The following is a 27,910-nucleotide window of genomic DNA, read 5'->3' as shown; positions in this document are numbered from 1 at the left end:
ACCAAAATACAGAATAAATTATATCCATATATATTAGTACTCAGAGTCAAACCCATTCAGACTCTAAGCACTTTTTATTCTACTTCATTTAATTTATATGAGAGATTACAAGAATTTTCTATCTTACTTTGCCTCTCCATGTATGACTGCTAAATAGCAGAGTCCAATTCATTGGATTTTAGTCTTAGAGCTCCTGAAGCCCAAACAGTGTGTAGGTGCTGGCCACACCCAGTGGGTGAGGCCCAGGGAGATTGGCTCTACCTACAACTAAAGAGATCCCCTTCACTTAACGACCTAGAGGGATTTGTATGGAAACGGCCCTTAAGGATCTACACCAATTTGCTAACTATCTGGACAAACCATCAAAAGACAGTCAATAGTTGGAATGGTCAAAAGAAACCTGATATTTGGCATTCATGTAGATTCAGAATATTTCTATAGCCTGTCAGAGTTTTAGAATTCATTCAAGGAGGCTTCTGTAAACAAGGTCTTAAATCTGTATAAAAGCATGTTAAATCTATGATAAATGTATGGAGCATGAACATTACACACAGTCACCTCACTCAGGTGGAGGTAGCCTCTCCTCCCCTGGGAGGGTTTATTGCATAGTTGTCACAATTATAAGCTTTGTGTTCTGGCAGACTCGGATTTAAATTCTAGCTCTACCACCTACCAGGGGTGTGGCCTGATTTGAGTTGTTTAACCTCTTTAATCTCAGTTCCTTGATTGGAAACATGAGTATGGTCCTATCTATGGAATAGGGCAGTGAAGATAAAATCAAAAGCTTTTTCTGACCTATTGAGATGATCAAAAAAAAAAAAAAAGAGAGAGATAAAATCAAACAGTATCTCTACAGCTTTCATCACAATGTCTGCTATGGGATAAATATGACTATATGGTGGACATTGTTACAATTCAACTAAGAATGTGAAAGTAAGCCAAAAAGTGTTCTCTGAGATACCTAGAAATTTCACTTCATTCATGAAATTTACTCATAGGAGGACCTCTCTAGCATTCATAGGGGTCCTTTTACTTCTAGACCACAGAGTTACCAGCTCAAACCAGGATTAGATAGATTAGGGTGGCACAGGGTGTTACTAGAAGTGACTGTCCTGAGAGTATGAAAGGAGATCTAACATCTTTCTAATATTGGAAGAAGTAGAAAAAGAACAGAAAGCACAGACAACGTGGAAATAATCATGGGTCTGAGCTTGACCCAAGATACTGCAATGATTTAACCGCTCCTGGAATGAGCCTAAGAATTCAAGAAAAAGTTAAACTGTGTTTGAAGCTCAAAGGGATTAAGTCATTTGCCTAAGTTTACTGAAACTGTTGAAGATGAACCCATGTTTACCCACACCCAACTTAGTGTTCTTTCCAGTACAATATGTTAATTTACAACTATGTTCTACTAGGAGAAATCACCACCACATATAAATGTAATATATAATGCAGATAATACACGGAGACAAACAATAACATGTAAGGTACTTTCTTTCCCCCCAAATATGGAAAATCCCAACTTACAACATTCATGAATGCTTCTGGGTCCACAGCTTTAGTTGGCATATGTCCCGAATTCACATTTCTCTGGAACAAATGTGCCACCAGAATCAGAAGCCACATCTCGTTTCTGTGTGAAACAATCCACTCTCTTGACAAGATTTTTGACATGGTCCAACATCTGCATTTATCTGTTCTTGGTAATATAACAACTGATTCTAAAGTCAGAAGAATCTGTAGGTTTAAAAACTCTTTCATATATTTTCCAGCTGTAATTTCTTCTCCAAATTCCGAAGCAAGGTAAACAAGCTTGGTTGACAGGAACAAAAGAACATAAAGTAGAATTGGAACAACATCCAGGATGTCCCAATACTGTCTGGCTCCGCCCACTCCCTCAAACAGCTTGGTGTGTAGAAAGAACTTTCTTTGATGCAACCTGGATTTATGTGATATGATACAACTCATAAAATCCCTGTTCATCAACAGGTAATATGCACCATAGGAAGCATCATTTTCTTTTTCTCCTAGTTCTTTAAAAAAAAATTGTTTTCTTGGAGTATAGTTGATTTACAATGTGGTATCAGTTTCAGGTGTTCAGCAAAGTGAATCTGTTATACGTATACATATATCCACCCTTTTTTAGATTCTTTTCCCATATAAGCCATTATGGAGTATTGAGTAGAGTTCCCTGTGCTATACAGTAGGTCTTTATTAATTATCTATTTTATATACAGTAGTGTGTATATGTCAATCCCAATCTTCCAATTTATCTCCCCCCTTTATCCCCTGGTAACCATAAATTTATTTTTTACACCTGTAGAAAATTGTAACTCTATTTCTGTTTTGTAAATAGGTACAAATATCATATGATATTGCTTATATGTGGAATCTGAAAAAAAGGTTACAAATGAACTTTTTCTAGTTCTTATCTATCTTTTATAGGTAGAAAGGTATGAAGTCTGCAGAAAACTTTATGACCCTTTAGAGTCACAGTCTGGGGCTTCAATGATCACTGACCTTTGGCTGAAGGTCAATGTAGTGATAAGCATTTTTACTTATCAAGAAGGTCAAAAAATTTTAGGACACTTTCTATTTTTAGTTATGGGTAAGAACATTGATTGGAAGAAAATGAATCTTCCATGTTTAGGCCATTTCTAGGTAGCTCAGCTAAATAGACATGAAACGTTTTATTTGGGTTTGTAATCACTAGTTAATTGCTGAGAGATTACTTTGATGGATACCTGGTCATTAAATCATCTGCAATAACTAAAAGGAGTTGCAGCCTAGTTATTTTCATGAACTAAATGCCCCAATTCAATCAACTATGTGGCCATGTGAGCAATTCCTTAGCCTCCTAATATTTAAGCAGGCCAGGAGAATAGTTATTGTCATTTTAAGTAAAGAATGTGTTAGAATTTAAGAAAAAATACTATTTAAAGTAAAATATTTCTTTACTTTTACATCAGCTCTTCAGAACTGAGCTACCAGCAGCCACACTAATTGAGAGACTTTTGGAATGTGGGTTGGTGAAGGAGGTGAAGCCAGAACAGGAACGGTGAGTCTGTGTGTAGACAGCCACCCACACTCTCAAGCCTCACCCACTCTGGGCCGCCTGCATAGATGTCATGAGGTGAGCTTGCAGCTCTAATCTGGAGCAGTCTCAACATTCCCACCACTAGTCATCTGATGTGTGCTAAGGAGTAGCGATCTGACCTACTTTAGGAGAGCAGAGGAAGCATTTGCCCAACACCTGGCAGAGCCCCAGGTCCTCAGCCCCCACTGAGCTCACTCCGAAGTTATGCAAAATAAAATTTGGGAAAAGAACTTGGGCTCCCAGTGTTGACATTTTAGGATTTTACAATGTTAATCAGCCAGACATATACACACTACTATATATAAAATAGGTAAATGACAAGAACCTACTGTATAGCACAGGGAGCTGTACTGACTATCTTGCAATAGCGTATAATGGAAAAGAATCTGGAAAAGAATACATGTATAATATACATATATGTGTGTGTGTGTGTGTATATATATATATATATATATATATAAAACTGAATCACTTTACTATATACTTAAAACTAACACAACATTGTAAATGAACTATACTTCAATTAAAGAAAAAGTTACATAGCCAGAAGGAAAGAAAATCTCATTCTGCCCTTTCATTTTCATTTGGGAAGATATGTTAAAAAGCCTTGCCCAGGGCTTCCCTGGTGGCGCAGTGGTTGAGAGTCCACCTGCTGATGCAGGGGACACGGGTTCGTGCCCCGGTCCGGGAAGATCCCACATGCCGTGGAGCGGCTAGGCCCATAAGCCATGGCCGCTGAGCCAGCACGTCTGGAGCCTCTGCTCCGCAACGAGAGAGGCCACGACAGTGAGAGGCCCACATAACGCAAAAAAAAAAAAAAAAAAAAAAAAAAAGCCTTGCCCAGTATTACCTAGCTAGATTGTGGCAAGGCCATAACTAAAATCCAGGTGTTTTAATTCATCATTGAATATTATTAACGCATTTGAATAAAATGTAACATTTCCATGTTCTACATTCAAGGACAAAGGCTCACCTACGATCGAAAGCAATTACATCAGTTTCTGTGAATTGTCTCTTTAAAAGTTCTCTCTGGATTTAAAATTCAAAACAATTCTCAATAATTTCATTATAAATTTGGGACATATAATCTCACATTGTTCCAATATATTCAGGTAAGGTCAACTCTCACTTTACGTTTTCCCTTGATGTCATCCTTAGTATTAGAAAAGTTTCCTGAGTACCTTGCCAGACTTGCTCATAATGTGCTGATACAAAACTAGAGTTTAATTTCCTCTTTGTTAAAATCATAAGATATCTTAGATTATGGGTCTTCTGTTATTAAAAGCTTATAAAAGTTTTTTCTTTGCCTTTTATGTAATCTGCCTAAGAAGCAAAGATTCTATGTCTTATTAAATATTTCCTGTATTTCATACTGTCGTTATCAGATCTTTGCTTAATTAGAAAAACTAAGTCTTTTCAGTAAAAGAATGGTTTTTTAAGAACTTGTAATTTTCTGTATTTGCCTTTCAAACCTTAAGTAACTGGATATACGGATACGCATTACACCAATGTCATGCCTCCCCCCAAATCTATTTAAAGAAATTACCTAGTATTAAACAATTTTAATAACATTTGCATTTCCTAATTTTCCATCATACATGTATATTATTTTTATAGTATGAATAGTATTGTTTCATTATAACTATAAACATAAAGTTTATCACCACATAGCCTTATGATAAGTCTTGTACAGTATGTAGTTAATAATTTCCCCTTTGCTCCACCCCAATTCTGATTTGCTGGATTCTGTTTCCAATGTGCAGAGCTTCTCCATCCCACACTGTTGATGACACGCTTTGACAGTCTGGGACCAGGTATTCATTACCTATAGCAGAGTTTCCAGGAATCTTTTCTTGGGGGAGGAGGAAGTGTCAGCCTGTGGAAGATATTTTTTTTTAAAGTGCTAATTTTGATGACACTTACTGAGGATGCATAGTATTCCAAATAAATTAACTTTCTCAGCTCAGTTGACTGGTTTGGTTAGGAGAGCAGTTGGCACACACAAAAAAATTGGTGCTTTTATTTATACTTTATATAATGTTTTTAATGATTGCACAATATTGTTTTCATTATTATTATTATTTGGATTTGGATTGGCTCTGTGGGAGATGTGATGATGCTGATGAAATTTTTGTTTGTTTTATTTTAAAAGTGACTGAAGTTCTGATGGGACTAAAACCCTGTCACACCTTGACACTGGCTACGGAAAGTATTTCTTAACCTATCAAGAATACCAGCAATCTGTTTTCACTCCACCCCAAAGCACTTAAATCACGTTAGAACTCTAAAATGTAATAAGAACCACATCAATATCTTGTAATCTCTAAATGTCAGATTAAAATATGAGTGGAGAATGGTGTAGTAAGTCAATGGAAGCTTTTAGAGAACTGATATTTCCCCCTAGGTCCGTATACATGTTAGAGATGGTATCAGCACAGAATTCAGCTTTGGGTGAGACTAAGAGTTCATTCAAATTAATGAATCCTAACTGAGCGCTTTCTGTTTTCAAGTCCCCTTGCTGAAAGCAATGAAAAGTTAAAACATAAAGCTAAAACTTGGAAACAACTTAGAGGTACTCCAGTGGGTGAATGGTTAAATAAACCATAGCCGATCCATACTGTAGGATATTGCTCAGCAATAAAAAGGAACAAACATACAGGTTAACAATTTGGATGGATCTCAAGGGCATGGCTTTGAGAGAAAAAGCCAACATCAAAAGGTCACATATTGCGTGATTCCATTTATACAACATTATAGAGATGAAGAACAGATTAGTGGTTGCCAGGGGTTAGGTTCAAGGAGGGATGGAGGGTGATGGGAGTGGTTGTTGACTATAAATGGATAGCATGAGGGAAATTTTTGTAGTAATGGACAGTTCTATGTCTTAATTGCAATAATGGTTACACAGCCTACACATAAGATTACACTGAACTGTACACACCCACACACATGCTCGCACGCACACGTGCACACGAGTGCATATAAAACTGGTGAAATCTGAATAGACTCTGGATTGTCTCAAGGTCAGTTTCATGGCTTTGAGAGTATGCTATAGTTATGTAAGATATTACCTTTGGGGGAAACAGTGAAGAGTACGTGGCACCTCTCTATACTATTTTTGCAATTTCCCATCAATCTATATCATTTCAAATAAAAAGTTTTTAAAAAGTTAAAAGATAAGAAAGACGTCACTCCTGTCCTCTTCCTAAAATTTATTAGAAAGATAGATTTACACAAAACTCTTCCATGCGATAATTCTGGAACATAACAAAAAAGATTTATTAAGAGGCACTATTAATTTTGGAGCATGAGTTTCAGGAAAAACTTTTCAGATATGGTGGTGTTTTGGCCAGACCTTGGAAGATGTGGGTAAGCTTCCCATGGGAGGAGAATGGGGAAGTGGTTGGAGCTGAGCAAGGCCCTTGATGGTCAAGTATCTTCCTAGCTTTTGGATTAATGAGTCTCAGAAAGCCATTATTTTAGTCTGGTTTCACCTCTCTGAAACTGATTACACTTCCTGAAAGAAATTCACCAAAGAATTTACATTTGACATGAATTTGCATTGATTGAAATTAATGTTATCACTTACCTGTTCCATTAAAAAATATCAATGAGACGTTTAAGCTTGGGAAACTATAGTAATATAATGAGCCTGTTACGGGGTTGTGAGCATGAGTTTCTCGCGTCGCATAAATGCAAGGTTAAGACAAAAAGGAGAAACGTTGCCAAAATTTCCATAAATTTGTATTACAAAGTCTGTAGCCAAATTCCTCATCCGTGGTGGATTGCTAGACTCTATGCCTACTTATAAGGATACTGATATTTTGGATAAAACAATGAAAATGTGTTATAATTGACTTGCCTGGAAATCTTACACTCATCTCAATTTTTTACCAGCTTTATTGAGATACAGTTGACATTTAACATTGTGTAAGTTTAAGGTATACATTGTGATGATTTGATATGCCTATATATTGTGAAATGTTTACCACAAATAAGGTTAGCTAACACATCCTTCACCTCACATAATTACCATTTTGTTGCTACAGTGAGAACATTAAAGCTCTGCTCTCATATCAACTTTCAAGTGCACAACACAGTGTTGTTAACGATAGTCACCATCCATGCTGTACATTAGATCCTCAGAACTTGTTCATCTTATAATTGAAAGTCTGTACCCTTTGATCAACATCTCCCCATTCCTGCCACCCCTCAGCCCCTGGCAACCACCATTCTACTCTCTGTTTCTACGGGTTTGATGTTTTTAGATTTCACACATAAGTGAGGTCATACAGTATTTGTCTTTCTCAGTCTGACTTATTTCACTTAGTATAGTGTCCTCAAGGTCCATCCATGTCGTCACAAATGGTAGGATTTCCAAAAAGACTGTATATTATTCCATTGTATATACATATATGCACATATATGTATGTATGTGTGTATATATGCATACATACATATATCACGTTCTCATTACCTAAGTGTCAAGACACTTAGGTTGTTTCAGGTCTTGGCTATTGCAAATAATGCTGCAATGAACGTGAGTGTACAGATATTCTTTCAAGGTAGTGATTTCATTTTCTTTGGATGTTTACCCAGAAGTGGGATTGATAGATCATATGGTACTTCTATCCACTCATCTCAATTTGAAAGTTAGAGTTTGCAAAACAAAAAATTTAAAAATAAAAAACATTTTCCCATCTCCTGCCTTAATTTTCCAAGTAATTTTAGTCTAGAGTAATGCAAGTATGACCTCTATGGTGTTCCATATACCATTTGAGCCCAGTTGTACAAGTATATGCTGCAGTGTGGGTTATGGGATGTCAGACTTCCTGGATTAAAACCATGACTCCTTCACTTACACAATCTTAGGCAAATTGACTTTTATGCCTCAGTTTTCTTTGTGTCTCAGTTTTCTCATCTGTAAAGACGACCATACCATAGTATTATCTCATGGGGTTATAAGTTTTAAAAGAGATATTTTAGGTAGAACTCTTAACCAAGAGTAAACTCTCAGTCTGACCTATAATCATCAATATACTTGCTATCATATGCAGAGCTAAAGTATAAAATATGTAAAAAAGCAGTAGTATTGGTAAGAGTGGGGCATTCTTCTATATTTCTCAGCTTATTGATTTAAGGTAGAAAAGCTTAAATTAAAAAAAATTTTTATGGAAATATATATAAGAGGAAAAATGCACACATTATAAATATAAAGCTTAATAATTTTTTATTGTGGTGAGAACATTTCACATGAAATTTACCCTCCTAACATGTTTTTTAAGTATATAATACAGTATTCTTATCCATAGGCACAATGTACAGCAGCTCTCTACACTTATTCATAAGGCAAACTGCAGCTTTATACCTGTGATTAATAACTCCCCATTGTCCCCTACCCCCAGCTCCTGGCAATCACCATTCTGGTCTCAGCATCTATGAGTTTAACTATTTTAGCTACCTCATGTATGTGGAATCATGCAGTAGCTGTCTTTCTGTGACTGCCTTATTTCACTTAGCATAAAGTCCTCATGTTTCATCGATGTTATTGAATATGACAGGATTTCCTTCTTTTTGAAAGCTGAATAAAATTCCATTGTGAGATATCTATATCTACATCTATATCTATATCTATATCTATCTATCAATCACACTTTTTAATCCTTTCATCTGTCGATGGACATTTAGTTTGCTTCTCTACATTGGCTATTGTGAATAGTGCTGCATTGAACATGAGAGTACTGATACCTCTTTGATATCCTGATTTCATTTCTTCTGGATAAATGCCCAGAAGTGGGATTGCTGGATTATAAAGTAGTTCTATTTTTAACTTTCTGAGGAACCTCCATACTGCTTTCTATAGAGACTGCACCATTTTGTATTCCCACTAACAATGTACAAGGGTTCCAATTTCTCCACTTCTTTGTCAACACTAGTTGTCTTTTGTTTTAATGATAATGGCCACCCTAACAGCTATGATTTGCGATTTCATGTCAACCAACGAAGTTAAAAAATATTTTCATCCAAAATTAAAATTCTACATGCTCTTTGAACCAGAATTACTGGTTCAAAGATAATTTATCCTCTAGGTATAAATGATATTTGTATAAAGTATAAACTGATGTTTGTACAATATTTTCTACAACACTGTGTGCAATTACAAAAAATCCTAATTCATCTTAATCTCTGTTAATAATGAATTTCCATGTAACCTTTAATAGTGTTCCATATGAACTGATGGGGAATGATCTCCAAGATATACTAAGCGATCAAAGCAAGACGTGGAAAAGTGTGAAGAGTATGGTACATATAGGAGAAAAAACTAAATGGGTATCTGTGGAGCCATTAGAATATGCATGGCATAGTCTGTAGAAATATTGGTAAGAGTTATGTGTCTTTGAAGTGGAGAGTGTATGACAAGAGTTGGGAGAAAGAGGAAGACTTACTTTTTATTGTATTCCCTATTTTTGTCTTTTGAATTTTATGCCTATATATGGTAGAATGGAGTACCTTCCCCAGTTCTGCACTCCTGTATAATAGCATTGTATATCCACACTCTCTGCCATGTGGTTTGCAGCTTCACACTGCAGGTGAAGCAGACTATTCTACCCCACTGAGGTAAGGCTTGGTCGTGTGATCTGAATTAGCCAAAGGCATGTGAACAAGCAGAGGTTCAAATATGCTGGCGTGATCTAGCTAGCCCTTTTGTGCTCTTGGCATCTGTCATGCAAAGAACATAACCCTGAGAGCTGCTAGTTCCAGAATGAAGAGAAGATGTAGAGAAGACCTGGACCCAACCCACAGCTTTGAGCCAAACCCAGGTGATTTCAGTGTAAAATAGAACCACACCAGCCAGACTGTGGACTTGTGAGCATAAAAAAATAAACGTTTGCTGTTGTAAGCCACTGAGTTGTTTATTACAAAGCATTGTTGTAGCAGTAGCTGAATAAGACAAATCCCATAGGCGCTCTCTTAACTGACCCCCACTTAACCAGATTCTTATATTAACCAATGCCTTCTTTTCTCTCTGTAAACATATCAACCGCTGTCCAATGCCTCTTAAATGTTCATAACTAGTAGGCTAATCTATTACAGCCACATCCTTCCACTCCTTCCAGTTGAGTCATATGCTTACTAAGAGTTAGTTTTCCCCCTAGCTTGTAACAGTAAAACAAACTCCTGGAATACTTTAATTTGGTTAGTTTTCCATTCTGCTAATTTTTTCATGCTTGATGTGGGTCAGGCTTGTTTCATAGTTTATCTATAGATGACCATATGACTATTGCCCTAATTGTGATTTCAAGAAGGCCACAAGATCACAGCCACGCAAAACATATTGCCAAATGACTCCCTTGACAAGGTTTATCTAGGCCAGCACTCCTATGCTTATATTCAATCCTTTGAAAAAGAGGATGGGGAGTAAGTATCATTTGCATGAAACCACCATATATATTTGAAATAAGAAAGAGAAAGGCCTCTTTTAACTCCTCCCTGAAGTGTACAGTTAGCAGAGAAGAGTTTACTAGGGCTTAGATTTAAAAATAGACCTAGCCCTGACTGAGGGGAAGATTCTAAGATTTCAGATGTGGACATTTCCAAAAGAATAGCACAGTACAAGTAATTCCTAGCTGGGATGCCGTGATAAGGGAACACCTCAGCGACAGCAACATGGTGAAGGATGCTGGAGTAGACCTCATTGCTGATTAGTATTTTGCCCAAAGCCTCTTATGGGCTTGGAAACAACTTTTAACTGAAGAGTAGATGTATTGCAGTCAGGGAAATGACTTCATCAAATCTATGATTTTACTGTACACCCGTTGAGCAGCATCGAGGCCCCAGATGAAATCAAAGTGGTTCCAATCTGGCAATAGGTTGAAGTAATGGAGATTCCTGATTTGGGGGAGTACCCTGGTTACATCCTGGGGTGTTATAAGGACATCACTTCCACCAACCCAAATAGCAGTAGGCACTTTCATGGCAGTCAGGTCATATAGTGGGGGACGACTCTATGGAAGAGAGAGAAAGTACATTCATGAGAGGAAGCTCCTCAGAGCAACAACTGACTTCAAATAAATAGAGACTACTGAATATTTACTATGACCACAGGAAGAAAGCATGCAATGGGCTCTATATTCAAGGAGTGTGAAGGAACAAGGCAAGATGGCTAAATAAACTTTTGTAAACAAAGTAGGGTATATTCAATGCTATAAAACATTTGTCTTCTCTGAAGACAAAGAAGAAATTATTTCCAACTGGGACTTCATATAAAGAGCAGTCATTTGAAATGACTCTTGAGGAATGGTTGGATTTTACAGACAAGGATGAAGGTGGCAGGCCTTTCCAGCAGGCAGGAATAGCATGTATGCCATGGTCAGGAATGGCAAGCTGTCCAGTGTACCCAGAAAAGAAAATATGTAAGGGAATACTGTAGGGTATACGATTGGAGACAGTCAAGGTCTAAATGAAAGGCTGAAGCAGCTGGGCATCTTTCAGAAGTTTTGAAGACAAGGCAAGGTCATTTCTCAGAGCTCTGTCTTAGCATGATTGCATAGGCATCAGTTTGTGGGATGACTTGAAGAAGAAATAGGTTGGAAATGGGTCCTGAACAAAATCTAGACAAGCAGTTTGGATGACCCACATAAGGGGGTAACTGAAGCCATAGGGATGGCTAAGTTCTCCAAAGACAAAGGGGAGAGAGATTTGAAGAATTTTAGAGGAATTCTGACAATTTGAGAGCAGTGGGGGACAGAGAGTAGCCAGTCAGAGGACAAAGGGAGCAATCAAAAGGGGAAGGAAAAAAATCAGAGATGGTTATATTACGGAAGTCCAAATCAGGGGGGTGAGTTGCAAGGAGACTGTGGTAACTAACACAAGATATAGGTGAGAATAAGCAATTATATTTGGCAATTAAAAGCCACAAGCAACTTTAAATAGAGTAGCTATAATAAGAAGATGAAGACCAAAACTACATTTTCCAGGGTTCAGGAGTGAGTGGAGAAGTGGAAATACTTCTCCACTTCCCTTTTAAATATTAAAAAATGTTGATAAAAACAGAGTGATGGTAGAATGACTTGATAGAATTGATGCGTTGAGGGAAGGTTTTTTATTTGTTTTTCATAAGGGATAGGGATTCGTTTAACATAATAAGAGAAGCCAGTAAGAAGATATGAGAAGAGATGGGGTCGAGGGCACAAGATCAGGATAACTTGCATAATAAGAGGACCTTGATTTTCTGAGAGTGAAAGGAAGGAGAGAATCAAGAAGACAGAGATTTTAAGGTGGATTAGAGGGAAGTTAACAAATTTCATTCGTGCAACAAATAAGTATTAAGGGGCCAGTAAGTTCCAGATACTCTGCCAGGTGAGACAATACTGGTGAACAGAGAAGGAAATTCCTACTGTCATGAGGCTTACATGGGTTAATCCTCTTATTCTTTTTTTTTTTTTTTTTTTGCGATACGCAGGCCTCTCACGTTGCGGAGCACAGGCTCTGGACGCGCAGGCTCAGCAGCCATGGCACATGGGCCCAGCCGCTCCGCGGCATGTGGGATCTTCCCAGACCGGGGCACGAACCGGTGTCCCCTGCATCGGCAGGCGGACTCTCAACCACTGCGCCACCAGGGAAGCCCCAATCCTCTTATTCTTAAAAAAAACATAGAGTGGACACAGAGATTGTGCTGGGAACTTAAGGAGAAGACAAATTGTTGATACTTCTGAATGTAATGAAAATTGACTTCCAATGATCTAAAATTACAAACAAATAAAACAGGATTGGCCTGGAGTAGGGTAGGACCAGCTAGCTAACTGTGTGTAAATTCTGAGGACATTTACACCCTCAATACTTGTCATCATGTTGTACACTTCAATCTTAAATATTTTTTGGTCAATTTTACCTCAATAAAGCTGAACTTGACAATAATGGTTTACGTGTGTGTGTGTTTTGTTTTTTTTTTTGTAAATGTAAACAATATGTAACATGCTCATTACAATAATGGAAAAAGACAAATGTATGTAAAATCCAAAATGAGAGCCTCCTTTTCTCTTTCATGTCCATCTGCTTCACTCTTCCTTTCTTCCCCTTTTTGAAAGTTATCACTTTAACATTTGCTGTTTATTTATTTTATGGCCTTTTTCTAAGCATTTGCAAATATATGCATTTGTAAATATACATTGTCTGAGGAGCAGGAAAAAACCTTTGCGGGTAATGAAAATATTCAATATCTTGCTTGTGATGTGGCTACATGAATGAATACATTTTTCAAAACTCACTGAGTTAGACACATAAAATCAGTGAATTTTACCGTATGTAAATCACACCTTAAGCTGATTAAAAATAATAATAAAATTATATATAGCTCTCTTTGTCTTAAGGGCTAGTAGAATCATTTCTCTAATAGTTCAATCCATTACTGAGAAATTGACTGGTCTGATTGACTGATTTGATGTTCAGAAACAATTTCATCAATCTATGTTTGCACTAATAGCCTTAAATATGTCAGTCTGGGAAAACATCAGAAAAATGTGCTTAGTTCATACTGAGAAGCGCAGCCCCTGACTTAGAGAAAGGAAGGTGGCAACAGGATTGATTAAAAGTATAGGAAGGCTAAATGAGTCTATAAACTTTGGTGCATAAAGTTAGAGGGAAAAAGTTGCCTTAAGATTCAACGCTGCATGGGTGGAAAATTCTCTTAACTTTTACGTATAATCCCAATTTTCTTCTGTTGCTATCAAGAAGCGTGTATTCATTTACTCTGTAAATTTTTATAGATTTTTATAAAGCAGTGTTCATTATTATGCAGCCATTAAAAATAATGTTAAAAAAAACCCCTCAGTAACATTGGTTATGTTTTGCTATGACTATAAATAAAAAAGCAAGATTGAAAGTTGTGGAAAAGCAGTGATGTTGACATTGGAATAAATGTAATAAAATATTGATACATCTACTATAGTTATCTCTGGGTGGAGGGATTATAAATGACTTAACTCCCTTAGTATATAATTCTTTTATTTCTAGATTTTCTGAAATGAATACATATTAAAACTAGACTTGAAAAAAAAATCTCTATCAACCAATGTGAATGAGACCTATTGCCAGCTAGGATTCTTTTTACTCTCAAATAATTTATCATTGTAAGTTTTCAAAGCCACCCTCCTGGGGTCACTCTGAATAGCTCACCTGATTGTAATGATGCATGTTCTCTGCTTCACTTCCCCAGTCATAAGCTCTGAATTCATCAGATCCGTAAAGCTGAATTAAATATTTTATAGAAAAGTAATATTCACAGTAAGAATCATGATTGTTAACAGCAAATCTTAGAAAAGCACTGTACGCTGGGAAGAAAATAAGGCTTCGGGATGAGCAGAAAGATATAAATAAATTTTACCAGTATGAAAAACAAGGTCGACAGAAAGTGATGCAATGATCTCCTTGGTTTGAAGGAAAAGTTAGTGGAAAACCAAGCCTCATTAAGGGGAAATCAAATCTCAGGTATTTCTCTCTCTGGGGAAGGCTCAGTTCTGAGGCTCTCCCAGTTTACCTTTTGTTTCAGCTCAGGGCCTATTTTACAAGCTCTGATTTAAGATGGGGTTCATTTATGTCACCGACTTGGTCTGCCCCATCCCTTGTTCTTTCTCTTAAAATCCAGGGAAATCAAACCATAAAGATGGTGACAAGGGCAAAAAGGAAGCCAGCTGCTAAGTTTCTTAGAACAGACATGCTAACTCTGTCCTTTCATATATAAAGAAAATTAAGGGAATAGTTTTCCATGACAAAGACCCTACCTGTTTTATATGCAGGATGTTCTGTATCGACGATCCAGTGGGAGCATGGGACATATACACATCCATTCGGCTCTGAAGGAAAAAGGACACTTACTACAGCATTAACCACCCAATGAAAAAACTATGCCTTTCAGAAGCAGATCATAATTATGCTAAGAACTAATAAACAAATATTGCGGTTTTGAAAGTGGCAAGGAAGAATCATCTAGATAATTACAAAGTCATGTCAGGCACTTGAATGTGGGTGAACCATGGGCTGACTGGTGGCATGGGCTGCTTGAGAGCAAACTTGCATCAGCTCTGAAGCTGTAGGATAATTTGCTTATTTTGAAGCAGAAGCAACAATGGACATCACGGAGCAAAGCAACCAAGAAAGGTACTCTGTGCAAGTGTGTGTGGGGGGGAGCTGGGTGTGTGTGTGTGTACAGATGTGATGATCACAGATCAACAGATCAAAAATCCTGGAGTTCAGGACCTAACTTTGTTAATGATAAGCTTTGTGACTTTGGGCAAGTTATTTATCATCTCTGAGTTTCTGTATTTTCATCTATTAAATGGACATGCTAAAAATCATACTACAGTTTGCTGTGCTCTTGTAAGGATAAAATAAAATACTACCAAAAAAAGCTAAAAATCAATCACTTCCATGTGTACTGTACTTTAGTCTTCATAAATATAATAGAGATGAAAACTGTAGACATAAAATAGTACTGATAATTGTATGTCTTAGAATATAATGGAACAAATCAAGGAAACTATTAAAAATCTTTACTTTTGAAGAAGCAGGCTTTGAACAATTGTTCCTCAAGGTTTTTGGTCTAACACAACTTATCCTCTTAAAGAATGGGGGTAGGGTGGCTGGCCAAGAAAAGCTATTTTGGAACTAGCTTCACTGTAACAGTCTCCCTGGCTGCCATTTGGAATATGACAGAGATAACTACTCAACCACACTGGTCTGCAGTCTGAACTCCTCGTCCTCCTTGAATTCTCAGCAACAGGAATCAAGGAGTTGATGAAACAGGACTTCTGCTCTTTCATAGGAAAGGGATTACACTCCATTCCATTCTGTCTTGTATGTTCCAAGTTAAATGATGAATTTTATTTGAGGTTAAATTCACCCAACAAGTGAAGGCATACATGGAATAAATTTAATGCTTGTATGTACTTCTTTTCTACGATTTTATTTTATTTTTTAATGCACTGTGTTGTACTGAAATAAAATCAAGTTGACTGTAGTAAGTGGTAGCTGATTGTGAACATGTGAAACCACTACCTATTGTGGAACAACTATTTTCTTAAATTTGACCAGGTATGAAAAGATGAAGCTGCCTATTGTCTTCCTCAGTCTTCACATTCATGGTCCATTGACTATCTAATCTTCTATGCATAGCAAATCTCTGCCCTTAAGTTTAGAATACCACATTAATTTATGTAGTATAATAGATACATCAAAATCAATCAAAGAAAAGCTGGAATTTCTAAAAGCGTCGAATGGCCCCAGAATCATTATACATACCATGTTCACATTTTTCATGTTGAATCCGGCCCATAAAGACATAAATTCAATACATATCACCCATAATATTTTATTGTTGCAGATTTTGGTAGAAGCTGACTTGCCTGTTTTATCTCCTAAAAAGAAACCTTTGGTACCAAAAATCCTCTGTAAAAATAAAAAATAATTATTCTTTTGAGGACCATTTTCAGACTTCTTGACATTCCCTTCATCCCAGGAATGAGAATTCTCGGGGCTCTACTTATATTTTTATATTTATTTGCCGTTTTGGTCAAGGAGACCAAGTCATTCAGGAAAAGTTACTATTTATGAATCGGTCTCCACGCAGCTAATATCATCAAACATAATTTACAAGGAGACTGCAGTAAGGACCCTCAACCTCAAATTAGCTAATTTCTCCACAGTGAAGCTCTCCCACATTCTGTCCAATCAGCGATTGCCTATATTTCTCATTAAATGGCAAGAAAGGTAGAGCAGTTTCTCCTTAAGGTCAAATATTGCCTTGAATAGGAAGGAAAAGAAGGGTTTTCCCCTATTACCCGTGTACACATCACGTTTCTGGTAGTGTTCCAGAGTAGCCAGCTTTTATGCTGAAAGGTAGAGGATGGAGTACTGAAGGGAGGGTGCCACCGGACAGAAAAAAAAATGATGTCTTGGGAGGCAGCGTAGTTAAAACTTCTAGGGCTTTTGGAAAAGCAAGCTTGGGTGAGCATCTCTGACGGGAGGACTGGAGCTTCTAGGGGCAATGGATATTATGAAATGGTGGGTGGGCCAGAGAATGGGACTTAAAGTGGCGGGAAGTTTGACAGTAGAGGATAAGAAACTGAGATAAGTCAGGGACAATATGTGCCTCAGACCCGACCTATGTAGGCAAAGCCACACATGTGCAAAACTGGTGTATTTAGAAATAGATGTGTCTATCTCTGAATTTAATTCAACTAATTTGTCTGCCCAACTCTGCCCAAATGTAGTAAACATCCAAAACTAACTGATGTCAGCACACTTTAAAATAGAACTATCACCTCCTAGAGAACGGACTTGAGGTTATGGGGAGGGGGAAGGGTGAGCTGTGACAGGGCGAGAGAGAGTCATGGGCATATACACACTAACAAACGTAGTAAGGTAGATAGCTAGTGGGAAGCAGCCGCATGGCACAGGGATATTGGCTCGGTGCTTTGTGACAGCCTGGAGGGGTGGGATAGGGAGGGTGGGAGGGAGGGAGACGCAAGAGGGGAGACATATGGGAACATATGTTTATGTATGACTGATTCACTTTGTTATAAAGCAGAAACTAACACACCATTGTAAAGCAATTATACCCCAATAAAGATGTTAAAAAAAAAATAGAACTATCAACGACAAAAAAGGGAAGTTATATCACTTGAGCTTACTAAACAATACCAAAAAACTACTATCAAACCAATCATTAGGCCTCATGGAAGTTCTTCCTTGTGTTAGCTCACAAATACTTTTTTTCCCATTTCTACCTCTTCACCTCAGACCAGGACCTCACTATATATATGAATTATTGTGATACCCTAATTGGTCTCCTTGACTTCATTTTGGTCAAAATTTATTCTATCCTTCTCTCCAAATTTGAGGGGCAATCTTGATAAAATACTGTGTTCATTGTGGCAATGACCTTTTTAGAGAAACAAAAAGCAAACAGAAAAAAACTTTCAAAGAATAAAATCCCAAACTCACAATTGACCATCAAACTACTTTTCCAACCATTGGAAAATAACCAATAAATACTTGAATGAATAATTCAGCTGTAAGACATTTACTCTTTGGAATCTTAGCTTTAGTAAATTAGAGCAAGCTCCCATATGGGAAGGGTTATATTATTCAGGCTTTTCTAACATCAAAGTCAGGGATATCAGTGATCCCATGTAACTTGGAAAATGTCTTCCATTTGGGCACTGTGAATTCATTGACATGCCCAGGGGAATAAGAATGGAACAAGGAAACTTGTGAGTAGATCTTAAACTGACACGGCAGTCAGCTCAGTTAGAAATTCTGATTTATACTCAGGTCTGTTAATAACTGAGTATAGTGAATTGCATATGGGAGCTGTAGACATTGTGGCATAGACAAACACACACAAGGACACATCCACTCCAAGCACATGATCCCAGAGTCTGGTTTCTACAGATTTCATCTAAATGTGCTACTTTTGTTTCATAATAGATTTTAAAAGAATAAGGATCTATCATCCAAAAGGAGATCCTCATATACTTCTTGGCACAAGGAAGAGCCTACCTTGACTGAGGAACTTGGAAGTAGGAAAAAACTGGTAAAAATGCCCGTGGGGTACTTGAATGAGATCACAGGACTCAAGGCAAAATTCATTTTGATTCTTTGTGCCAGTTCAGGCATGGTGGCAAAGGCTGCAAACCCTGAGAGAACAGGGGACAAGACGATCTTGTAAGAATTAGAAGTATTTAGGCAATGTTTCTACTAACAAAAGTGGGACTCTGCTTTGTCATTTTCATCCTTTTACTGCACTCATCTTGGAGATGAATTGGGAAACTCTTCTAAGGTATCCTGCAGAGTTAATCTGCCTTCAGCCCTCTCTGCTCTCAAGTCTCCATTTTTCTCTTATTCTGGACAATTTAACTGGGTTGGGGAAAGCGAAGGATAAGTTGCTGGAGCAACTCCTGCCGAGTAAACTGGGGACACCTTCACTTCCCAAGCGTGGGGTAAGTGCTGGCAGTATTGTCACTTTATCACCAACTCTGAGATGTCAGAGTGAGTCACAGAGCCTCTAGAAATAATCAGTTTGTGGGAGGTGAATCAATCAGCTCTTTCTGCACTATCGTCCAGTTATTCCACAGTTTTTCTTTCTCACAGTTGATGAGATTTCATTGCTCTCAGTGCTTCATTGGATGCTTACCAAAACCTCTGGAATCTTCCCTGCATCCGAAAGGGAATGGGCTTTCCCTCAGTCCACCATGGTCCCAGTAAGGACCATACGTCTCCATTTGCTCTGACTGTTCAGGAATAGCATTGCATCCATATCTAGCACTATGAGGATGAGGGTGGGGGTCAGCCTCACACGGGAAAGGCTATGTGGAGGATCTCCGTGTTTGGGATCCCCGAGGTACTTTCCTGGGCCCCTCTCCACTGTGTGTGTGTGTGTGTGTGTGTGTGTGTGTGTGTGTGTGTGTGTCTACGTAGCCATAGCAGGGGTTTTTTTCTTCTGAACTTCTTGTTGAAATATTGAAACTGTCTTAGCCAGAAAAGGAACTGGCTGAGTAATTGATACAAAGACTGAAACAGGCATAATTGTTCCCCCAGAAGATGTCTAGAAATGTGCGGAGGTGAGTTTTTTTGTTTGTTTGTTTGTTTTTGCGGTACGCGGGCCTCTCACTGCTGTGGCCTCTCCCGCTGCGGAGCACAGGCTCCGGACGCGCAGGCTCAGCGGCCATGGCTCACGGGCCCAGCCGCTCCGCGGCATGTGGGATCTTCCCAGACCGGGGCACGAACCCGTGTTCCCTGCATCAGCAGGCGGACTCTCAACCACTGCGCCACCAGGGAAGCCCTGGAGGTGAGTTTTTGATTGCCATGCTGACTGGGGGAGCCCAAGTGTTATTTAAGGGGCTAGGACCTGGCTTGTTAAATGTCCTATAGAGAGTGGGTCCTTCCCACATAACAAAAATTTCTCTGCTCAAAAGGCAAATAGCGCTCACTGAAAAATGTCATGCCCTAAATGCAACGCAGGGCCCTGATGATGAAATTTACCGTTTTCTCTGCTAATCAGATATGAGAGCATATCTGAGTCCTCTCCACTTTTCTAGACGCCACTCAAGTCGTCCTTCTCCCTGCAGTTTCTCCACGGCGCCCAAGCACCCCGTCGGTGAAGGCAAAGTGACCTGGTTTGAATTAATGTGCCACCTCTTATGTATTAAGAGACCTTGAAGGAGCCACTTAATTTCTTTGAACTTCTGTTTCCTTTTCTATGAGATGGAAATAATAATGGTAGGATTGTTCTGAAGCTTAGACAGAGAGATTGTAGGAAAGGTCCTGAACAGAGGACCCTAAACATAGTAAAGGCTCCTAAGTGTTAGCTATTATGGTGTAATTATTTTCCTGTTAGTGAGAGTTTTTTGGGGGGTGGGGTTGGGTCCCCTTATTAGTTCTTTGATCCTCTTTTAGTGTATTCGCTCTCATGTTCACTGCCTAGTCTAAATTTGTAAGCTGCCTATCAGTACAAAGCACTGGTAAACACCTATTTGCTCTTGATGATAATGAGACTAGTGTAGGAATATTTATTATTGTCTCTTGCACAGTTTCACCCAAACTAAAATACTGCATTTTCATATAACCCAGTCTCTTAAAACTGGAAACTTTAGTGGAAGATTACTAACAAATTTATATTTTTAATAGTATGGGTTCCTTTAAATTTTTATGTGGAGCTAGACTATTGATTTCTTAGAAAAAAATCTAGGAACCACACATTCAAAGTACATTTCCTGGACTTTAAAAAAAATCTATATAGTGCTTACAATTAATTGCTACTCCATAAATATTAAATCACACACTAAATGGATAAGCCCAGTTGATTTACTGTAGTAAGCTTATGTGGTCTGATTCACAAACAAAATGTTACCATATCTTTTCAATTTGTTCAAATATGAGTATAAGCCTTTCTTTTTTATTTTTTAAAATTCCATGTGGGTTGTGAGGAAGGTATGATTGATGCATAGTTAATGTTCTTCAAGGATATTTCATGGCATTTGGCTTTACTTTTTCAGCTTGGAGGTGATCTAGAGACTTACCCTTTGGAAATACCTGTTTGGATTTTGAGCACACATTATTCCTGGGAAATTACGTCACCATTACAAATGTGTTGCGGTGACCAGAAATAGATGAAAGGCTCATCCTACATATTCACAGTCTCTGGAATTCAGGTTCACAGCCACTTAGGGAACTAGGGTTATGTGCCCAACACAGGACAGAGAATTAAGGACACTGTAAATGCAAAACAGTTACTCTGTTCCAATTCAAAGGTGAACTTTTGCATGGCTCTGACCCTTGTAAAGTGTTGACCCTTGTAAACATACCTATTGTAGTACCAAGTGAATGTCCAATGAAATACAACTTCTCTTGACCAGTTTTGTTTACAATGAAGTCTATTATTCCTGGGAGATCATATTTGGCCATTTCATCAAAGCTGAAAAATAAAACAGGGACTTATAAATATTCCCAACTAAGTTCAAAACTCAGAGCACTTGCTTGTTTATTTTTTACACACAGAATTCTGTGCTGTCCACTTACATGGTTTGTATTTCATTATTTATTCATTTACATATAGGCTATTGTAGCTTTTCTTTGCTGCACTTACATGTGTTACTTTCTAATAACAGGAATGATTTTGAGACTTGTGTAAACTACATTATCTGAAGTTTAATCTTGTCATTCTTCCTTTTCGTTCCCTTCTCTTGCATTTCTTTTACTGTCCTTTCCCTACCTGGTTTGCATGCCTCTACTTCAGTCTCCGCCAGGAAACTTCAAGACTCTTAGGGCCACTTAATACCCGGCTTTGGAAACAGAACTGGTTGTAAATCATGATTCTACCATGTACTAGCTGAGTAACTTTTCATAAGTTACTTAAATGCTCTGAGCTTAAGTTTCCTTATCTGTGAAATGAACATGATAATACTATACGGCAGGGCTGCTATAGGGGTTGGAGAGTATTAAAGGAATGACTCTGGCTGCTGTCAGACACTTAGTCAGACGTTACTATTATTAATATTTCTGTCCATATAGAGATATATTCAATATATACCAAAATCCTATAGTACCAGTTCGACCAACATTAATGCAAGAGAACAAAAAAGGCCTAAGTAACATATAGTAGTAGAATTCAGTACCTCAGGAACTAAGGGCCTGCTTATTAGAAGAACATGAGAGGAAATATAGATTGGTACTCACCAGTATAACAGAATGGTTGTGATGCCTTATAGTAAATAAACTCCAAGCTCCCAGCCAAAGACCAACCGCACAAAACATTTCCCAATGCTTGCCCTGGGGCCAAAGGTCTGACCCTAACAATTTCATCTATTCTTTCTTTCCTTCCACCTTGTCAGTGGGTACTGAATATTTCATTAACGTGGTTTTGCTCTAGCAGCAGGCTTTAAACCAACAGGGAGTTTAAGCCTGATGTCCACTGTTGGCATCAGCCTGTCCTTTGGTGACAGCAGAAAACACTTTCATTAAAAGAAGCCGTCAGCATATCAAAAGATTCTTTTCTCTTGCCTATTAACAAGGTTAACAAGGTTTTGTTTTCCTGAAAATGGTATTCTATACATTCTCAACCACAGTTTCTGTAGGTAAAATATGGCACTGATACACATCTTCTTTGCAAAACTGATTGGCTGTCCAAGAGAAAAAACTTGTAATAGCATCACTAGGATAAACATAAGCTTCACGAGGGCAGAGACTGTCCACTCTTGGATGCTCAGGGCCTAGAACAGTGCGTAGAGTAGGCACTCAATAAACATTGGTTGAATGAGTGCATACTTTGGTCACAGGAATTTCCTAAGCTGTCCCTTGGGACATACTTACAATGTATAATATTGGATAGAATTGTATATTAAAATGACCCTGTTGAAATGATATAATTCGCTTGTGGGAGAATCAATGGAAATCAGAGCTTCTTGCTGTTTATTTCCTTCGAGATGTTAATAGAAATTACGAGGAGCTGTGTGACTCCAAGTATCATGCATTATTGTTAATACCACCCACACTATTATATTTAAAGGACTTGTTCTCAAATTGCCTTCATGAACTTTCATAGATATAGTTTACCTAAAGGCCCAGAATTCCTCTTCATTCACTGAGAGTGTTTTGTGTCTCCTTGACCAAGTGTTGCCCCGACTGTTTCCCATCCATACATCGTAACCTGCATCTGCTAGAAGGAATCCAAGGCTGCCATTGGCGTAATTCTCAAGCCAGGAGGCACTGTCTGCAAACAGAGCATGCTGCAAGTATACGACTGGCTGGGCACCTGGAAGGAGGGAGGAAGGAAGAGAGAGAAATTTATAATAAATAGAGCATCTCGGGAACATGATAGAAACACACACACACACACACACATACACACACACACACACTGGGAAAAGCAAAAACCAAAAACAGCATTCACTTTTCCCCTTGTCATTAGTGTAGAGTGTTATAATCATATAACAAGTTTTTTGAGCACATACTTTGTACCTGGTGTTAAGCTGATTGGTTGACATGCATGAGCTTATTAAATTCTTACAATAACTCTATAAAGTAGGTCCTACTTTGAGGATCCTCATTTTATACATGTGGAGACTTAAGGTAGTTAAGTAACTTTCCTAAGGGGTCATTCAGCTAATAAGGTACATGGGTAGGACTCAAGCCTGGTTCTGTTTCGTGCCAAAGCGTGTGCTTGTAACTGCTCTGCACTATGTATTCACTTTTACATGTATCTCCTGGGTTTGACTTACAGAGACATGAAGATGCTCATGTCTGATGGAGTCTTATGCCTCCTCCAGGAGGAGGGGGAGGTGAGCATAAATGTACAATGACTATTTCCTCACCAAACTTCCAGTCAAACCCCCAGCCTCTGCCCCCTGAAGAGTATTTGAAAACTATAGCAGTAAAATCAGCTCAACGCCCTCTTGTGAACTCTCAAGTTTCTGAGGAAAAGAACCAGGATGGAAGATTTTATAACTTAGTAGTTAAGAGCACAGGCTCTGGAGTCCGGCTTTCTGGGTTTGAATTCTGGTTCTGTCATTTGCCATTTGTGTGACTTGGAGCCTATTACATAACCTGTTTTACCTCAGTTTCATGATCTGTAAAATGGTAACTCTTAATAGTGCCAACTTCATAGGGTTTCTGGGAGGTTTAATTCATTTAATTCATTTAAAGCATTTAGAAAGATACACCTAATAAATGTCTTTTAACTCCAAATCTTCCCCAAATTCTCCCTCCTTAAGTAAAGCCTTTCTTGTAAAAGTTTTCTCCTTTTATGTTTCATAGCACCTCCCTACCCCACCCCTCGCCATGCCTAATATTGCAAGATTTAGCAAAAACCAAAACAAAGATAAACAAAACAACCCAGGATGCCCTGTTAAATTTGAATTTCAGATTAACAATGAATAACTTTGTCATATAAGTACATCATAAAGTGAGATTTACACAAAAAACTCATCTGCTGTTTATCAGAAATTCAACTTTAACTGGGCATCTCATATTTTAGATAGTAATCCTACCCATGTCCCACTCGCAGTTTTTATTGTGAAACTCTTGAATTCTTGAACTACATGACTTTAGCTGCCTCTGAATGTGGATGGGAGATGAGATGATTCATGGGGGGAGATGAGATGATTCATGGTAAATGGTCTCATTTACCATGAATCATCTCATGGTAAATGATTTGGTAGGTAAAGGCCACTGGGCCTTTGCAGATATTTTGCTTGCTCTTCTCTCTCCCTCCTCAGGGACTTTGCAGTTATATTTCCCGCCCCCATTTTTTTTTTTTTGCGGTACGCAGGCCTCTTACTGCTGTGGCCTCTGCCGCCGCGGAGCACAGGCTCCGGACATGCAGACTCAGCAGCCGTGGCTCACGGGCCCAGCAGCTCGGCGGCACGCAGGATCCTCCCGGACCGGGGCACGAACCCGCGTCCCCTGCATCGGCAGGCAGACTCTCAACCACTGCACCACCAGGGAAGCCCTATATTTCCCCTTTTAAAGAGTGTAATTCATCTGCTTTTGCATGGCTCGTTCCTCATTCTAGAATGGAGCCTTAGTAACCCCATGCTCTTTCATTGCATAAACTGTCTGTTCGTCAGGTCAAAGCATACATGAGAGTTAAAGCTTTCCTTCCTGGAAAAAGTTTCAGAAATGCCACTGTCATTTAATTGGGTTTTTTTAATCCTGCAGAGGGAGGCCTGTTGATTCTAGAGGGGGCAGGAGAGACTCTTTTGGGATACCCTGCAGCCAGCTTCATACAACCCAGCCAATCTCTTTCCAACAGTGAGGAAATCCACTATTCGGAATACAGCAGTTTTCCACATGAGAAATCAGTAATGAGCTAACAAAATGTAGGCTCCACCTCTGCATTTACCCCCTAAGACAAGAAGATCAGTCTTGCTCTGTGTAATTGTAGGTTCTTGCCTGTCTTCAGAGAATTGGAAAAGAATGAGACTCCCTGTTAACAATGTAAAGACTAATCCAAAATTCAAACCAATTTTGATAAATCAGTCATTGTCTTAATGAACAGCCAGCAATAAACTTTAGTCATATGCAATTCTCCTTCTCAGGAGAGACACATCTTCCACCTGTGCTCCTATTGTCTCTTCGTCCATGGGGGATTCTGTTGACACTGAGTATGTACCCATCTTGAGTGGTGACTTCGTACTCCTCACTGGGGTAGCCATTGTAGGTGATGATTTCACTCTGCCCAGTAAAAATATGAGCGTTAGCTAAACATCTTCTCTAAAGGTTATCGAAAGGAACTAGAAAAAAGCAACTAGTGTGTGCTTTTTGGGGTAAATTATCTGAAATCTGTAGCCCCAGGTAACTGTAAAATTAATTTACTGCATAAAGTCTTGATAGAAAAATAAGTAGACTATTAGAAAATGTCTGCTAGTGTAAATTTGGGGGGGGGTTGGAGATAATATCTAGCATTGACCCACTCTTCTGACAAAACTATATTCTCAAGTCATTTGTCTTTTTTTTTTAAAGTATACATATATATATTTGATTGAAGTATAGTTGATTTACAAACTTGTGTTAGTTTCTGGTGTATAGCAAAGTAATTCAGTTTTATATATATATACACACATATATGTATTATATATATTCTTTTTCATATTCTTTCCATTATGGTTTATTACAGGATATTGAATATAGTTCCCTGCGCTAGACAATAGAATCTTGTTGTTTATCCATTCTATATGTAATAGTTTGCATCTGCTAGTCCCAAACCCTCCCCTGCCCCACCCCCCCGCAACCACAAGTCTGTTCTCTACGTCTGTGAGTTTGTTTCTGTTTTGTAGATAAGTTCATTTGTGTCATATTTTAGATTCCACATATAAGTGACATCATATGGTATTTGTCCTTCTCTTTCTGACTTACTTCACTTAGTATGATAATCTCTATGTCCATCAATGTAGCTGCAAATGGCATTATTTTATTCTTTTTTATGGCTGAGTAAAATTCCATTGTGTGTGTGTGTGTATGTGTGTGTGTATATATATACACACCACTTTTTTTAAACTTTTTGTTTTATATTGGAGTATAGTTGATTAACAATGTTGTGTTCGTTTCAGGTATAGGACAAAGTGATTAAGTTATACATATATATGTGTCAATTGTCTTTTGAGACCCCTCTTGGTTTAAAGATAATAAAACCATAGTCCAGTAGAGGGCAGTCCTATATATCATCCAGAGGGCTTAAAATAGAAATTCTTAATATTCTTAAAAATGTAAATTCAAAACAGGAAGTTATCTATAAAAAATATAATTCTGCTTTATATTGCTAGAGAGTATTACTTATTCAGCCAAAAAAGAAGATCTACCTAGCTTAACTCTTGGAGAACTGTTAAAAATCACCCATGTTTTATGTTTTCTTATCAGAGATTTTTCTGCCATACAGGAGCTTTAATATCTCACAATCAATTAATCTGCTTTATTTGATGGTCTTGGGAATTTTCCATCACTTACAATATTCATCCACACTTCAGGATTTGCTTCTTTCTCCAAATTAAAGAATCCACCAGCATTTAAAGTTCCACAAATCAAATAGGTTGTTGTTAGAAACAGCCACATCACGCGAATGCCTGGCGTAAAACATTTAATAACCACAGATTAATGTCATATGTCAAAGCAGATTCACGAAATTAAAATAGAGAAAGCTGAGACAGCGTGGAAGGGAGTAAATACAGTGAGCTAACTCCGAGCACTATTCATCTATTTTTTTCACATAGAAATTGCCCTGACATAGTCCACTTCCAGAAATGAAATGAATTCAATCTAGTACGAAGCCTTCTTTTTTGTTTTATTTTAATCCAAGCTTTTCAATTAATTTAAATCTTTGCTCACCTGTGAGTTGTCAGAACACATGAAGATTCAGAGGACAAGTTTCCATACCATGGCAAAGCTAAAAGTGGAGTTATCCTCTAGTCTCATCCAGCAACCCACCAAAAAAACAAGAGCCATGAACAAGGACGCTTCAGACAGGCTTATGATCAGTTTTAAGTGATGTGATTATTTTTCTTGTGGACACCCAAAGGCAAATTTGGCACATTTAAATGTGCAGTGTCTCTTCCTTGGCATGGCTTAAAAGCATGTCTCCTCAAACCAGCCTGACCATAATCGCCAGGCAGATTACTCATCATAGGGGAGTTGCAGTCCAATGGCCTGAGTTCGAAGTCCAGCCTCACCATGAACAAGATTTCTGACCTTGGGTAAGTTATTCAGTAGCTTTGTCTCCTGGTTTTCTCACTGGTAGCATTAGGATAATAATGTAACTTACCTTAT

The 27,910-nt window shown here is 38.2% G+C and overlaps 2 protein-coding genes across 5 annotated transcripts in view; both read right to left on the bottom strand.

The window, feature by feature from the left end:
- Positions 1–1,814, bottom strand: part of LIPM (lipase family member M) — a 32,943-nt gene extending 31,129 nt beyond the window's left edge. For all 4 annotated transcript variants that reach the window (XM_060125388.1, XM_060125386.1, XM_060125387.1 and 1 more), the window contains exon 1: positions 1,528–1,814. In XM_060125388.1, the coding sequence (XP_059981371.1) occupies positions 1,528–1,761 (234 nt within the window). In that variant the 5' untranslated portion in view covers positions 1,762–1,814. The remainder of the gene's footprint in view (positions 1–1,527) is intronic.
- Positions 1,815–10,510: 8,696 nt separating this feature from the next.
- Positions 10,511–27,553, bottom strand: LIPN (lipase family member N). The gene is made up of 10 exons (XM_060125396.1): positions 27,473–27,553; positions 27,095–27,210; positions 25,708–25,825; positions 23,207–23,405; positions 21,460–21,569; positions 18,656–18,792; positions 16,394–16,540; positions 14,878–14,949; positions 14,273–14,344; positions 10,511–11,103 (listed from the first exon to the last, which is right to left on the bottom strand). The coding sequence occupies exons 2-10, from the start codon at positions 27,197–27,199 to the stop codon at positions 10,870–10,872; spliced, it is 1,194 nt and encodes a 397-aa protein (XP_059981379.1). The 5' UTR covers positions 27,200–27,210; positions 27,473–27,553; the 3' UTR covers positions 10,511–10,869.
- Between the last annotated feature and the right edge of the window lie 357 nt (positions 27,554–27,910).

The sequence above is a fragment of the Lagenorhynchus albirostris genome, chromosome 16 (assembly GCF_949774975.1).
Source record: "Lagenorhynchus albirostris chromosome 16, mLagAlb1.1, whole genome shotgun sequence".
Lineage (NCBI taxonomy): Eukaryota > Metazoa > Chordata > Mammalia > Artiodactyla > Delphinidae > Lagenorhynchus > Lagenorhynchus albirostris.
The sequence above is the reverse complement of the archived record's forward strand: the minus strand, read 5'-3'. Positions and strand labels throughout refer to the sequence as shown.